This window comes from Mytilus edulis, chromosome 12 (assembly GCF_963676685.1).
Source record: "Mytilus edulis chromosome 12, xbMytEdul2.2, whole genome shotgun sequence".
Taxonomy (NCBI): Eukaryota; Metazoa; Mollusca; class Bivalvia; order Mytilida; family Mytilidae; genus Mytilus; species Mytilus edulis.
Window position 1 is genome coordinate 596,828 of NC_092355.1, and position 15,977 is coordinate 612,804.

General features: G+C 32.4%; 2 protein-coding genes across 3 annotated transcripts in view; both read right to left on the reverse strand.

Moving 5' to 3' along the window:
- Positions 1-15,977, reverse strand: part of LOC139499378 (uncharacterized) — a 262,354-nt gene that overhangs the window by 90,636 nt on the left and 155,741 nt on the right. The window lies entirely within an intron of this gene.
- Positions 1-15,977, reverse strand: part of LOC139499369 (serine/threonine-protein phosphatase 6 regulatory ankyrin repeat subunit B-like) — a 38,474-nt gene that overhangs the window by 12,658 nt on the left and 9,839 nt on the right. Inside the window, exons 2-4 of the mRNA XM_071288053.1 lie at positions 15,316-15,590; positions 7,691-7,920; positions 1,515-1,725 (exon numbers count right to left, since the gene is read on the reverse strand). Of these exons, the coding sequence (XP_071144154.1) occupies positions 1,515-1,725; positions 7,691-7,920; positions 15,316-15,529 (655 nt within the window). The 5' untranslated portion in view covers positions 15,530-15,590. The remainder of the gene's footprint in view (positions 1-1,514; positions 1,726-7,690; positions 7,921-15,315; positions 15,591-15,977) is intronic.

Genomic DNA, 15,977 nt, shown 5'->3' on the forward strand with positions numbered 1-15,977 from the left:
AAATAAGAGTATGACAAAAATGTATAATTAGTTATAAACATAATAACCAGCTATATAATTACAATGGCACGTATTTCAGAGTAAATTGTGTAGAACACAAATCTAGGGTGCTCGCATAAGGCAGCTTAACTGCCAAAAAATGAAACATGTCTAATATCACTGCAGAGATTTTTTTTATTTACGCACTATATTTGAGTACCTTAATTTGAGGCGAATACGGGATATTGCCCCTCAGAGATCTGACTATTCACACAAATTTACATGTGCGTGATTTGTGTGCCAAGGTTACATGTCCCTTATACATGTTAAAGGTTAGCCTATATTCTGTGAAGAAAGCAAAACATAAAAAAAAATTATGACCAACATATGATAACAAGAGTTTAAAGGCTGAAATGTCTCGCCTACTTACCTGACATGTACACCTTACAATCATTCCATACACCAAATATAGTTCACCTTTTGCTTGCAGTACCTTATAAATTGACAACATTACGAATGAACTATGGAAATGGGATCAAGGTCGTATGAACCCTGCCAGACAGGTATGTACACCTCAAGATTGATCCATACACTAAATATAAATGACATATTGCTTATAACATCTACGAATTAAAACAAAAGCACAAAAACCTAAATGTTTCCAATGAACCATGCAAATGAGGTCAAGTTCAGATGAAATCTACCAGGCGGCAATGTAGGACTAACACTCATTACATACACCAAAAAGCGTGGCCTTATTGGTTATGGTATTTGAGAAACAGATAAATCCTGAAAAACTAAAGATTGTCCAATGAACCACGAAATTGAGGTTAATGTCAGATGAAACCTGTCAGTCAAACATTTACACCTTTCAATCATTCCATACACAAAATTAAATGCAGTTGACCTATAGCTTATACTATCTGATATACGGACTTTTCCATGTAACTCTTATCTTGATTACTGATACATGGGAGACAATGCAAGGAACCCAAATACTAAAAATATATATCCTATAATTCATAATAAGTGAGTATTTCACATAACAATTTTTTTAAAGCAGTCAAGCAATAAAAATGAGGAAAGGGCAATGGACAAATGACAGACAGAAACTTCGTCTTCTACCTTCTAACATATAAAGCTTTAAACAAAAAGGTTACGCCATAACCGGCGCCGGATTTTCATAACCATGTCTTGCATATTGCGACTTTCGTCACATGCGGGAAATAATCATTTGTGTATGTATCACCTGAATGTGTATCATGCTTGTGGTCAGTTTGTTTTTAAGGTCTGATTGGAATAAAAATTATTGTCTTTTTTTCAGTCACTTAACCAAGTAAATGAGATCAAGAACAACAAACGGTATATTAAGATGTAACATTGAGACCATAAAACGTTCACTTACAAGACATGAATTATCCAGCTCGTGTGCATAGGCTTTATCAAAATAGTTTATGTCGTTGTAACTTTAGTTGGCCATACCTTCTCGTGAATAAGTTAATCTACTTTTATCTGTATCAATAAGTATTATGTACCTTTGATGTTCGATGGTATTGGGTCTTTCAAAATTTCCATAAAGTTTGAATGCTCCATTCTCAAATTGTCTATTGTAAGTTTCAGTTCGTTCATCTCTTCCACTGATTGTTTGATTTCCAACATAATTTCCTTATTAGACTGGTCTAGGATTTTAACCTTTAACTCTTGACACTCCTGATACATTGTTTGACCTCCCAATCGACTTACAGCCTATAAATGAATAGATCAATATCTGATGTTTTGTATTCTTCAAAACAGTAGTCTGTTTATTTCTACCTTATATGATAATTTTTGATTTAGGCTTTGCTGTATACATGAGAAATAATATGTGTGTTTAATAAAGTTGTACAAAAAATCATACATTGATTCGAGCTGTGTCCTATAACTCCAAATAAAAAAAGTTGCACCAACATGACGGTATAATATGTCCGACTTCCCATAATGGCGACACAATCCTATCAAGTTTGAAAGATTTTCTGTCAAGCAGTTTCAAAGGAGCAGCATTTAGAAGAGTCATTATCAATATCAGCTAGGTGTCCTTGTATATAAAAATATTATAGTAAGCAAACTAGGGTCACATGTTGGTATAATATCACCAACAAGAATACCAAGTTTCAGAGGCCTTTTTTAATCTGTATCAGATAAGTAGCATTAATTAAGGGTCATAATCAATAGGCTTCACAAGGAACGGGTAATTGTTTAACATTACTAAAAAAAAACCTATTTCTCGTATCATACATAAACTTATAGAACTAGTCAATGGATTTGTGTTTGTCCCGGCCAATAAAGCTGCTAATGACATTATTTTGTTTGACGTAAATTTTCCATAGCGGTTCTGAAAAAAGAAATCACCAATTCACCAACATTCCAACTGACTACATTTTCAGAAAACGACATCTGTAACGGGCATTTAAAAAGTCAGAATGTGAATATATATGTTCAAACTCTTTCATGTCATTTCTTGGTAGCAATAAACAAAATACCTATGTCAATTGGACATACTTTAATACTATATTTGCCCTTGATTTTTGACAAGATAACATTTTTGTTCGTTTTTGAGACTCTGTATATCGTCAGGTTATCGGAATTCCAATGGTGACTAACTGTGCACCATTTATTATGGACCTGGTTTCGTATTGCTATGAGTTACAATTTATGACAAAAATCAGCAAAGACCCTTCGTTGCAGTTCCATCAAAAACTTGGTTTTAGAAACATCATTTGTGCACATCGTCACTTCCAATGTTGCGCCAGCGCATTCGGAACTACCCGGCTTCTGATTGAACTAAAAAATTGTACTGCGTAGCGAGAATGGGAAAGTAGTTACGATTGGAGCGAGTGGTTGATAATATCTGATGCTATATTATTTCTAGTTAATCCAGCATAATAACGATCAAGAAGACTACCTAGATGAACTTTATAGTGCAGTGACAGAAGTGTAAAAAGTCGTCTAGATCGCGAGTTTAATCTCCCCAAATGACACACGGCTAAAAATGGTCTTAACTTAAAGACAAATATGTCTTCTTTAGTTTTTGCCCTGTCGTCAGAATTTCGTACGGTCACTTTTTTCTAAAAAGTTGTTTTAATGACTGTTAGTATATTGGAGATTTTCAAACCCCCTTTTTCAAAATGTAAAAAATGGGTATGTTTGCTTACATTTAATTGAAATCGTTTTTCCTGAAGCTATTTGTACATGTCAAAATATGCTATTCAGTGTTTTATTTTCTTCTAATCTATGACGTCGTTTTAGGATTTTTTTGGATAAAAAAATCTCAATGATTAAGGTTTATGTATGATAACAAACATTACTAAAGCCAAAACAGTATCATTTATATTAAGGTAGAGTTTAGAAATAGAAAAAATGTCAAATTGAAACCCATCCAAACAAATTTTTACATATGACCTTTGACCTCAATTTAAAAAAAATGTGACCATATCAAGTCCTGACGACAGGCATATTATTTCGATCTTTTTGAAGTTACGGACAGCATGCTAAAGTTACGGACAACCCTATTGGTATAATTAAAAAGTTTCGGACTAGTTTTGTTTCAAGTTACGGACATTTTAAGTTTTTTGGAAAATTGTGCTGTAACAGTTTTTTTTAGTATTTATTCACTTTTTACATTGCAGAGTTTCCATACAAGATTTATATAACTTTTTAATTACAGAACATTTCTGTCGTATTCATGGTATCGTTATTATGTAGGGACAAACTTTCTTACCGATGCCAGGCAGCTCAATCTTGAGCTGTGGGTAACTTAAGTTACCCACGTTACCCACAGCCGTTTAAGCACAGTAATTATGATCAAGGGGATATGATAACAAATAATCAGATCAAGTATCCTAGTAATCTGTCTAAACATTATCTGTATATTGTGAATGGATAGACCGACATACAGACAGTACAATATGGTCAATGGAATATGATAACAACGTATACTACCAAGTATACAAGTTATTTCTCTTGGCACATTGCTGTAATATTCTCTGTGTATTGTGTATAAATGGACCGTCAAATAGACAGTACACTATGATCAAAGGAATATGATTACAAAAAATTCCACCAAGTATGCAAGTAATCTGTCTTAACACATTGCTGAAACATTCTCTGTGTATTATGTATAAATGGACCACCAAATAGACAGCACACTATGATCAAAGGAATATGATTACAAAAAATTCCACCAAGTATGCAAGTAATCTGTCTGAACACATTGCTGTAACATTCTCTGTGTATTATGGATAAATGGACCGTCGACTAGACAGTACACTATGATCAAAGGAATATGATTACAAAAAATTCTACCAAGTATGCATGTAATCTGTCTTGACACATTGCTGTAACATTCTCTGAGTATTGAGTATGGAGAGATGGACAGAAAGTAGTGTATAGTCCAGATAATATACAGACAGTACACTATGGTCAAGGGAATATGATAACACATAATTCTACCATATATGCAAGTTACATGTATGTGTCTTTACCTTCTTTTAATTTGTGTATAAATAGGCGAACAGATCACAATATAGTCAAGGGAATATTCTAACAAACAAACATTATAAGAGTACTGCAAAGCAATACAATTAAAGTCCCCTACCAGGTAAAAAATCATTATACTGAAACAATATGCAAACTTCTTTTATAACTTGTCATGGTGTGAACAAAAAGTAAATATCAAGTCAATACATGTACATGTATTTTCAGGCACGACAAAAAACAGTGTGGAAAACTGATTATATGACAGAATTTTTCAAGTCCAAGGACCAAAACTCTGCACAAATATATCAGACGGAAGCAAACATTTGATCTAGATCTGTAACTTGTCGTTATAAAACTATATATAATCAATTACCAATCAATATTTTAAAGCATAATGAAAAAAGTGTGGAAAATACTCAAACATTAGATATGATAAATAGGTCCCTGAAATTAGATAAGATGTAGTACAATGTCTAAATATATTCTCAAATTATAATCAATTATAATTTATAGTTCCAAAGATTGTTTTCTATCATTTGTCACAAACTAATATAGATTAGTAACTTATCTTGAAAATGTCAACATCTTTTATCCATACACAATGTAATGTAATGACAGCCAGACAGACAAAGTGCAAACTTTAAGTCCACTTCGACTTCGACGGATAGGGACTACTTTACCAAGTATGCAAGTTATCTGTCAAACTGTCAATGAATATTGTGTATGGATGGACAGACAGACAGTAAAATATGGTCAATGGAATATGCTTACAAATAATCCTACCAAGCATGCAAGTTATCTGTCTTAACAGTCTCTGAGTACTTGGTACGGATGGATGGACCAACAATAAAGCATAGTCAAGAGCATAGGATAACAAATAATAACAAGTATGCAAGTTATTTGTATTAACATTTTCAAGATAACCATGTCTTCAGGCATCGTCAGTCACTTTCTAACACATGCTTCCAAGTAAAATTGAGAAAGGAAATCTACTTTTAAGCCAAAAAAGTTATTGCGTTTCAGGAAGCTTGCATATATCACAGTTTGATAATACATATTTTGACTGAATTTGATACCAAATATTTACTGCAATACAATGAAAGTTTGGTAGTGTCAACAAACGAAATAAGCCGTCGCCATGTGATGCGAATAAGTGATGCAAACATTTTTGGTCAAGAAAATGTAACTTGGAAGGAAAGACAAATTTGATTTTAAGATTTATTGAAAAAGATAATGAAACAAAAATACGAAACATGCGTTTGTCAATTTCAAGCAGACTAAAATCAAATAATAATTAGACTTCTGTGGGCACGGTTATTGAATTTTTCCCATGTTTGCAAAATGTTGCGCCCCTTTTTTGGGTAATCTAAATAAACCTATTCAATCAATTTCCTCCCTCGACTACTCCTTGTTAGTGACACAGAATTGGTAGTAAATAATAGTAAAATGTCATCTTATGGTCTGTAACATTCTGATATACAAAAATGTCCGATAGTTAAGTGGATTGGTTTGAGAAATTTTCAGAGGAATAAGTAAAACTTGCTAGTCAACGGTATCAAGTGCAAGTAGCTCAAAATGGCGATGACGATTTCATTATCAGTGATGTTGAAAGCACTTGAACAAGTATAAGACGAACCACAGATGTCAATAATGCCGGTGATGTTCACAACAGTTATTGATAGCACCAATAATTGGATATATTTGAAGGTGTTAAAAGTCTCTGAGTATCGTGTATGGATGGAATAGACAACAGCAAAAGTAGGCAATTCACTGGGTTTTGCGGAACCCTTTCAGAATAAAACCCCTCAACTCGGAAACGTAAAATCTAAAATTTATAAATATTGAAAGGGAGATAGTCAATAGAAATAAACAATGCACAAAAGTTTCATGCAAATTGGTTAAAGCGTTTTCAGGTTATTTGACCGACATGTTGACGATGGATGGACAACGATATACCTTATTACTATTATAAACGGGCGTATAAAAATTGACAATAATTCCAAAATGGATTGTCATATTATCAGAAAATCTTAACTTAGATAGAGCTTGATCTGCTGATAATGTTTTATCTGCCGGTTGTGTAACTGCTACTTTAATTTTTGAGATATGAACAATGATATAAGTCAATCAAAGTGCTTGTAGCACTGAGGATAAAGATTGTTTCAATTTATCAGTGAGAAGTTAAACTAAATATTGCATTGGTTGTTGTCGATTTAACAGCAATTCTAGACAATTAAAATTAACTCCAATTTTGAAAATGGCTTTAACAATGGCCATACCTGCCAACTGTCACTATTTCTGGGGGGGGGGGGGGGGGGGGGTCCCCATGAAAGCTCCCAAATTTTGAAGGAGTAATTTTGTCCACAATCTCAAACAAAACAATTAATGTTACAATGACAATAGGCTTTAAAAAGTATGAAGAAGCAAAACAACAATATGAAGATGCATTTAAAGTTTTTTTTAGGACTGTAAGAGTAATCTTGCACGTAAAACCCCAATGAGCATTTTAAAAAGATGGCAGGTATGAATGACATCATATATATTTTTAGAACAGATAGTATATTCCTCCACCTCTCTACCTTGCAAAAGTTAGGCAAAATTCTAATAATATCAATTTGTGCCTTGGATACATGAGCATATATTACATTGATATTAGTTTCTGGAAATATTCATGGATAGGATGTATAGAACGTTATGATAAATGCACTATATTTTGTGGAGCAATTGAGGTAGTGATAAGTCTTGTAAGATTTAGATATCAAGTCAGTCCCATAAGGTTTTGATTGCTTTTCATGAAATCTTTACGTAAAAACTACATTCAACCACCTTTTCTCTATTTCTAGAAACATGACCTATTTTTATTGATAAATTAAATCCCCAATTTAGAAACAAAATACCCTAAGAAACATTCAGGCACAGTTTCCCTGTTTGGTAGCAATTTGTCTAGTTTCAGGGTAGAAGGTTTTTCAAAAAGTTTACGATAATCATGATAATCGATTGACGATGTCTATCATCAGTCCAAAAAAGGCCAATAAGGCATTTAGATATAAGAGCAATTGGTGCTAAATCACTTAGTAAGAAAAGGTTAGTTATTACTTTATTCAAATATAAATTCATTTGAGATTTCTATTGGCAATGGAATCATTATCCAACATGTTAGATATAACTACAAGTATAAATGTTGAGACAAACTTACATCTGATATATCTCTCCATACTGTATCAAAATAAACAGTGTCTATTCCATTACTATCGTGATGAGCTAGTTTATTCCTGTAATATTTTATCCTTGCTAGATCAGATCCTGGTGATGTTTCCCCTGGTAGTGGTAGACTGTCAAATCCATTGATTGGCTGAGTTATAGATGTCAAGTTTCTGATCAAACATATCATCAATGTTACATCAAATGTTTTAGAATCGGGAATCCCTGTAACATTGAAAACAACAGAAAATTATTACTTATAGTTCTAAAATCGTTGATTTCACGATGATACTAGAACAATCCCTACGATTATATCATGTTCTCACCACGCCTTTCCTACGATTATCATGGTCTTACTACGCTCATAATGTTCTCACTACGACCATACCACGAGGTAACGATTGCAACACGATCTTACCACCCGTCTTCTGCGATTATATCACGTCCTTACCACGATTGAGGTATGTCCATACAGCAATCTTACTACGTTCTCAGCTATAACGTTTACATCGTGTTCAATATACATACTGTTCCATTCCTTATATTTCTGATTAATACGTAGATTTCTCAGAAACAGCACAGTCATGCCACTAAAATCTACCAGAACACGTGGGATTGGTTGTAGGAGTAGATGTAGAAGCAGAGGGAGCTCTGATAGTAACGAATCCTGATCTGGTCGTAGTATGAACGTAGTCAGGTCGTAAGAAGAGCGTGATAAGGACGACATGGGCGTGCTAGAATCGTACTATCGTCCTGGACAGCGTGGTGTAAATGTGGTATAGTCGTAGTGGAAGCATAGATGAGTCGCCTTGATAACGTAATGGTCGTAGTTACATCGAGATCGTAGCGCAGTCTCTCCGAATATAAGCACGCTTTTGTTACGCTCTCGCAACGACAGTACAGCGACCATTGCGATCTTACCACGACCTTACTGCGCTCTAACTACGCTTCTACTACGATCTGACTTCGCCACGACCGCACCACGATTGTTTTGAACATGTACAAAGTTGGTCACGCTCATCACATCTAGAAGACCTCACCACGACAATATTACGACATTTACGCAGATCGTAGTGCTATAGTGGAACTGCGGTATTATTATTTAATTCTAAAATTTATTTGTAAGAAGTAATTAACAAAAAACGCTGATGAGTTTATTGTCACATTACACAATAATGTCTAGGAGCTGATAGACAAAACACTTTCAGCCAATTTGAAGAAGTGTTACATCCAAAATTAAATTAATTAATCGTCTCGTCGAAATAGTTATTAATTTCATTTATATGAGGACACGTTTTTTTTTCATTTTAGAGATGGTTTACATAACTTTCGAAAGTTTTCAAACATTTGTTACACTCCTGACATTCAGTTTCTGATGTAGCTTATCTAACTTTATAAAATTCAACATGAATCCTTATAAATTTTTTTTAATATCTTTACAATGTAACGAGAAAGTCAGAGAATAAGTAATCTGTCTTGCAAAGTATTTTTTTTTGTCACGTTTTATCTAAGATTCTTAAACAATTAAAGTGTTATACACCTTAAACCTATTAAAAGATTGCTTTGGAAATTTGAAAAAATGTGCAATCAAGTGACTAATAGGTTTATTTTTTTGAGAGATTGTAAATTTAAAATTGATATCACTACTGCATGTACTGATTTTCTAAACATTCCATTTAGAACAGTCTTATGGTTACTGACAAAATATGTCAGGAGAGTAGCAAAAGGATCAAAAACATATGTTTGTAATTTTCAAATGAAGAAAAGCTTAACATTAACTGAAGCAATTGGTATGAAGAGGATGTAATGAGATCATAAGGATCAAAAACATATGTTTGTAATTTTTAAATGAAGAAAAGCTTAACATTAACTGAAGCAATTGGTATGAAGAGGATGTAATGAGATCATATATATTTGATTTCTTGTAATTTTTATATAAAGTTGAATTTATCAAAGAAATATAAAACTTTTGTTATTAAATATTTAAGAACACACTAAAAATTGGTGAAAATTAATTATTTAAAAAAAAAAACCTTGTATATAAGGTAAAGAATTAGCAGGAAAATCATCTGTTACTTTAAATACATCAAACACAAAATTTACATTGCTATATTACTACTTATCTAGGTTTGTAAGTTGATAAGAGTATGTTGTTTTTTCCTTTGAAAAGTTGATGAATTTTTATGAGTAAAATGTTGTTCAATTTTTTGTTTTTATTTTTTTGCATTAACCAATGGTAGTTTTGTAAGCCTGAATGACTCTGGATTAACTTGAAAGTAGAATAATAGAACATAGATTTAAAATGACTTTAATTTTTACCATGTTTGTCACACTGAGGCATTATTTTGATTTAAATAGCCCCCATTGATTATGTTATCTGAGAAATAGAACAAACCACAACAACTGATCAAAGAGTGAATGTGCCGAAAAGGCAGTTACAGACAGAATTTAGATTCGATAGCCCGGATTATAATCAAATATTTTATTTTTCAGGAAAGGCTAACAACATCAGATATTTAGACATTTTTCAATTATTATGGCAAGGAAAGGATAATTCTGCATTGCTTGTTCAAAGAACATATTAACTAATATTAATTATGTTTATATCGCTTATATGGTCATCGAAGGTCAACTCGATAGTTAAACTGCATACGAAACATAGATACATATTATCAACCCCATGCCCTGTTTAGTGTTTATCTTAGAATTTTAATAATTTGGATAAATGTTTAACATTGCTATAAATCAAATATGAGCATTTGAGTCAAAAAGGTGAACATGAATATGACAGGTAGTTCCCTTTTATTGCACATATGTCTTTCATTTTAAAATTTTACCATTTACAGAGCATCTTAAGATTGACTTTTTCCACAAACAAATAGATTTTTTGTTTTATATTTAACAAAGTGCAATTGAATATTTGGGCAATTTTGTGTTTATTCGCATTGAGTACTAGTTACGCGATGTATAAACAATCTTAAATATGATTATTTTTTGTTCATTATTAATGAAAATGAAATAATGAAATGAATATTCGCTTTTGTCAGCCAGGATGTAACAATTTTGTCATCATAAGCTAAGAAACATTGATGGTGAATTATTAACTTGCAATGTCTCTGACTCACCCTTTTTATAGTTTCAACATATACGCATATAACACAGAGTTTTTTCTTTAACCATCTACGCCATCGATTTAGAAGTGAACTAAAGTCACCAACAACTAAGTTACAAGTATGTAAAAAGAATTTTAAAGATGTTAATTCATAAATAAGAATTGTTGTGCTAAGTAGCCATCACAAGAAAAAAATCAAAGAGCTGAAGAGCTCTGAGGGAAGAGACGGCAATTGTTTCTATTTTTGGGGGTATCCTTCGCATCTTTTGATAGTCTTCATACAAAGAATTAGCAAAAAAACAGCTAGAACATGTAGGAAGATTGAGAATAATGAAAATAATTGTTGTTTAATGTTATTTCATTTCTTTAGTCAAGAATTCATTATGAAGTCAATTTGGACTAATAGAAGAGATATGCACCTTATAAATCAAATCATTTGAATTAAGTTGAAGTTAATTCTTTAAAATTCAATTTAATTCTATCATTTAAAAACTACTGCAACATATTCAAAATATTGAATTGTGTTCCACTGAACTGCAGGCTGGACTTTTCTCCATGTTTTGTGACAGTACTCTACTTAAGATTTTTTTTCTCTCAAGAAAGAGAGGACTGAAAAATGTATTCAGTTTTAATTTTCCATTGATAAAGTTTCCAGTTACAACTCTCATTACAGGAATATATGCACACGTTTGTAAAAACAAATATTATTGATATAAGTTGTGTGAAGCTTGTTTCCAAACCTATATTTTGATATATTTGTACATTTCATGAATAAATAGGTTTAAACTACAAAAAGCATATTTTCAATTTTTTATCTTTTTTTTTTATATTACAATGATAATCATGATTATATTGGTACTCACTATTTTGTTTTAATGGAATCATATACTAAATGTCACATTTTAAGTGTTCATATACATTAACTTTGATTTCTATATAGTGGATAATTACTCATCAATTGAGGTGCTCATATATTGGAGGACGATTCTAAAAACAGAATTTTATAGAAAGAATGAAAACTGCTGTTTCCCTCCCCAAATCGCAAGTGTCCCCATTTTTTAACGTGAAAGTTGACATACAAATAAAACCATTGAATGTTGATGTTTGAATCATCTACAGCAAACATTTTATGTTTAGATTAAACAAATGCCAATTTTAAATTAGTACGGGAATTCTGTAAATGGTATCCCTGCTTTAGCGTAGTGTGGGATTCCAACAATGACGTTACTAAGTTGGATATATCTAAACTATAATATTTCGTAATACTGATTTTCCGGGTTGTTAAAGAAACGAAAATAGTGTAAAAGGGGAGCTGAAGATACGATCATTTCACGAGAAACAGAAGAGAACTGTTTAAAAAAAGTGTTTTAAGTCAATTGGTTCATTTGTGGGTCTCCTTCTCTTCAATTTCAGTATGACATTTTGAGGGGTTTTTATACTATAAAACAAAATGATTGACGTGAGATGCTTGGCAGTCTGTTAAACCAAATACGGAATTGACGGTTTGAAGCCGTCTTTCCCCCAAAAAACTAGATGATCCAAGGAACCTGTGTCGCTCACCTGATATTTTCATTTACAATTGATTCATAGATATATATAGTTTAGCCATGTCTGTCATGTTGGTTGGCAGGCAAGTTAATCAGACACATTGTTAAAACTATATACTATGATGTTGATTGTGGTCTAATTTGGTTAAATTTGTCCCAGTTGTTTCAGAGGAGAACACTTTTGTTAAATATTACAAAAATTTACGAAAAATTGTTAAAAATTGATCTTAACAAGCAATAACTTCTCAAGGGGTCAACTAACCTTTTTGGTAATGTTGACCTATTTTTAGATCTTACTTTTCTGAACATTATTGCTGTTTAAGTTTTATATCATGTTTATATCTACCTATAATACATGTAATATGCAATATAATAACCATAACTGTAATTATAGGACTGATATATCTTAACCTAATGAGCATTTTGTTATAAATGAATTTGTCAATTTTGTTCTAAAGGCATTAGTTTCAGAGATATAAGCTAAGCCTTCATTTAAACCCCATGTTCTTTTTTTAGCCTTTTATATATCTGTTTTTGAGATCTTATTTTGCTGAACATTATTGCTGTTAACTGTTTATCTCTATGTATAATAATATTCAAGATAATCATCAATAAAATGCTTTGCTGAGCATAGTGTGATACGGCCACAGAGTTTGAACCCTGAACAGATGGAGGAAATTTGGACACACAATATTTAAGCTTGATACCATCTGAATTTGGATTGTGATACATTTTTTGACATAATATAGGTATCTGACACAAAATAAATCTTACAAATCTATAATACTGACATGACTGAGCAATTGAAGATTTCTTCTTGAAACATGTTAGAAAAAAAAAAAAATCGAGAACATTCGGAAAAAAATTATTAACCTTTTAAAAAAAATAGAACCCCCAACTTATTTGAATGGAGCATTAACCATCATACTAAATCTCAGTCTTTCCTTAGTTAATACAATTGAGAATAGATATGGGGAATGAGTCAAAGAGACAACAACCCGACCGAAGAGCAGAAAACATCCGAAGGCCACCAACAGGTATTCAATATAGTGAGGAAATCCCGCACCTAGTCATGTGCTTCAGCTGACCCCTAATCAAAGATGTATACTAGTTCAGTGTTAATGGATGTCAAACTGAGCTCTGAAATATATAAAATGAACTAAAATTGAAAATAATTAAAAAATTAAACAAAGGCCAGAGGCTTCTGACAAGGTACCATTGTAAGGGAGATAACTATAATGCAAAAAACAAAACAAACAAAGAATAATTCATTCTGAGTATAAAAATGCATTACCACTGAACCATTTGATATACAATATTATAATACTTTACGTATTTAAATCACAGTATTTGATGTTTCTAGAAATTGCTAAAAAATATTTCATACTGGAACTAGCAAACACATAGCAAAAACAAACCACCCAACATCACGAAAGAAAGCTAGCGTAATTGTCCATTAACCATGTTAACCAGGAAACCCTTGTGTTCCCCTTTTTTTACCCTAATTCCTTAACAGATTCAGCCATTACCCCCAAAACCCCCAACCTATTACGCCACTCCTATTCATCTGCCATGTACGTGTGCCTGGCGTATATACAAAATTTAAATCCAGGTATCTATGATGAGGGTATTTACAACCACTGGATCGATACCACTGCTGGTGGAGTTTAAATTACCTGAGGGTATCACCAGCCCAGAAGTCAGCACTTCTGTGCTGACATGAATTATAATTAATATGGTCATATTTATAAATTAACTGTTTCCAAAACTTTGAATTTTTGAAATACAAAAGCTTTTCTACCTCAGGAAAGGTTAAGCTTCAGTTTCGACAATTCGTTAAGGAATATTGGTGTCAAATGCTCTTCAACTTCGTACTCTATTTGGCTTTTTAACTTTTTGGAACTAAGCGTCACTGATGTGTCTTTTGTAGACCAAACAGGCGTAAATACAAAATTTAAATCCAGGTATCTATGATGAGTTCATTTCAGATATGGACACTTTTGTTACAATTTCATACAATTCCATACACCGTTCCACAAGTTATTGTCTGGACACTAGATACAGGCTTATTTGGGACCCTTATTGGTCACTTATTCCTAAACCATAGGGACCATAACCCCCAAATTCAATCCTAACCTGTTGTGGTTTTAAACCTTGTGATTAAATTTCATAGATATATATTTACATTTCCAAATACATAATTTAAAAGCAGTGTAAGTGAGGTAATTCAACTTTGTGTTGTCCTCGGAGTTCAGGATTTTTGTGATTTTACTTTGTCCTCATAACATTGGTTGCGGTAAAGAAAAGTGAGAGAACAAAAACAAAAATTTCATTACTTGTGATGTTTATAAAGGGGCATAACTCAAGAACAGTAGACGTGACACGATCAAAATTCTAACTTGATCTGTATTAAGTGGTAATAAGCATGTGTTGTCAGTTTATTTTCGATTTATGAGTTTGACTGTCCCTCTTTCATAACATTTGGTTGAGATAAATTAAAGTAGAAAAAGAAAACTAAAAAATGGCAATTTTTCCATTTTTAAAGAGGCATAACCCCAGAATCATTTAAGTGACGCTACCAAAATTCAATATTGATCTGTGCTTTGTGGTTATAAGCATTTTGTAAAAGTTTCATATCATTTGGTTGAGGCAAACTTAAGCAAGGAGAACGGAAACTAAAATGTTTTACGTTTTCCATTTATAAAGGGTCATAGCTCTAAAACTTTTAGAAAAACACTACCAAAATTCAAGCTTGATTTGCATTTAGCAGTAATTATCATTGTGTAAAAGTCTCATAACATTTGGTTGAAGTTGAGGTAATCTTAAGTTAGAAAAACGGAAACCAATTTTGGGACCTACGGACGTACGTATATACAGACAAGGGTTAAACTCTATGCCCCCTCCGCTACTGGTTAGTGTAATCCTAATCCACAAAATTTCTGCAGTCAAATAAAAACGTACCATTTCTTGGAATCAAAAGGTTCCACTGCGCCTGATTTATGATTCTCTTTATTTTTAAGTCCAAAAGATTGTTGTGGCTTCTACTTAATGTTGATGGTAGAGAGATAGGTTGAAATTCTCTGTCAAAATAAGTACGGACTGCTCTAGGTGTAACTCCTTTTAACAACAACGCTAACCGGACATAATTCTCCTCTTCTATCGAAAGAGGTGCCATGATTTCAGATTCGTTTTACAGTATAAAACGTTATCATTATAACTTAATGGTTCATGGATTCCTGCAAAAATAAAAGATGTCACTATACAACTAAAGTTATGGTAATAGTAACTAGGTGGCTGCAATGATGTTGATAAGAAACCGGGTGGAAAAAGACAAGAGTATTACAAGCACTCAGTTGAAAAAATATGTAGATTCTTTAAAGGTGACACCAGCAAAACAACTGAAATACATGTAGACATGGTAGATATGGTAGATTTTAACATTCTAAATATTTCTGCGTAATCAGATATTGACATTCTAAATATTTCTGCGTAATCAGATTTTAACATTCTAAATATTTCTGCATGGTCAGATTTTGACATTCTAAATATTTCTGCATAATCATCAGATTTTGACATTCTAAATATTTCTGCATGATAAGATATTGACATTCTAAATATTTCTG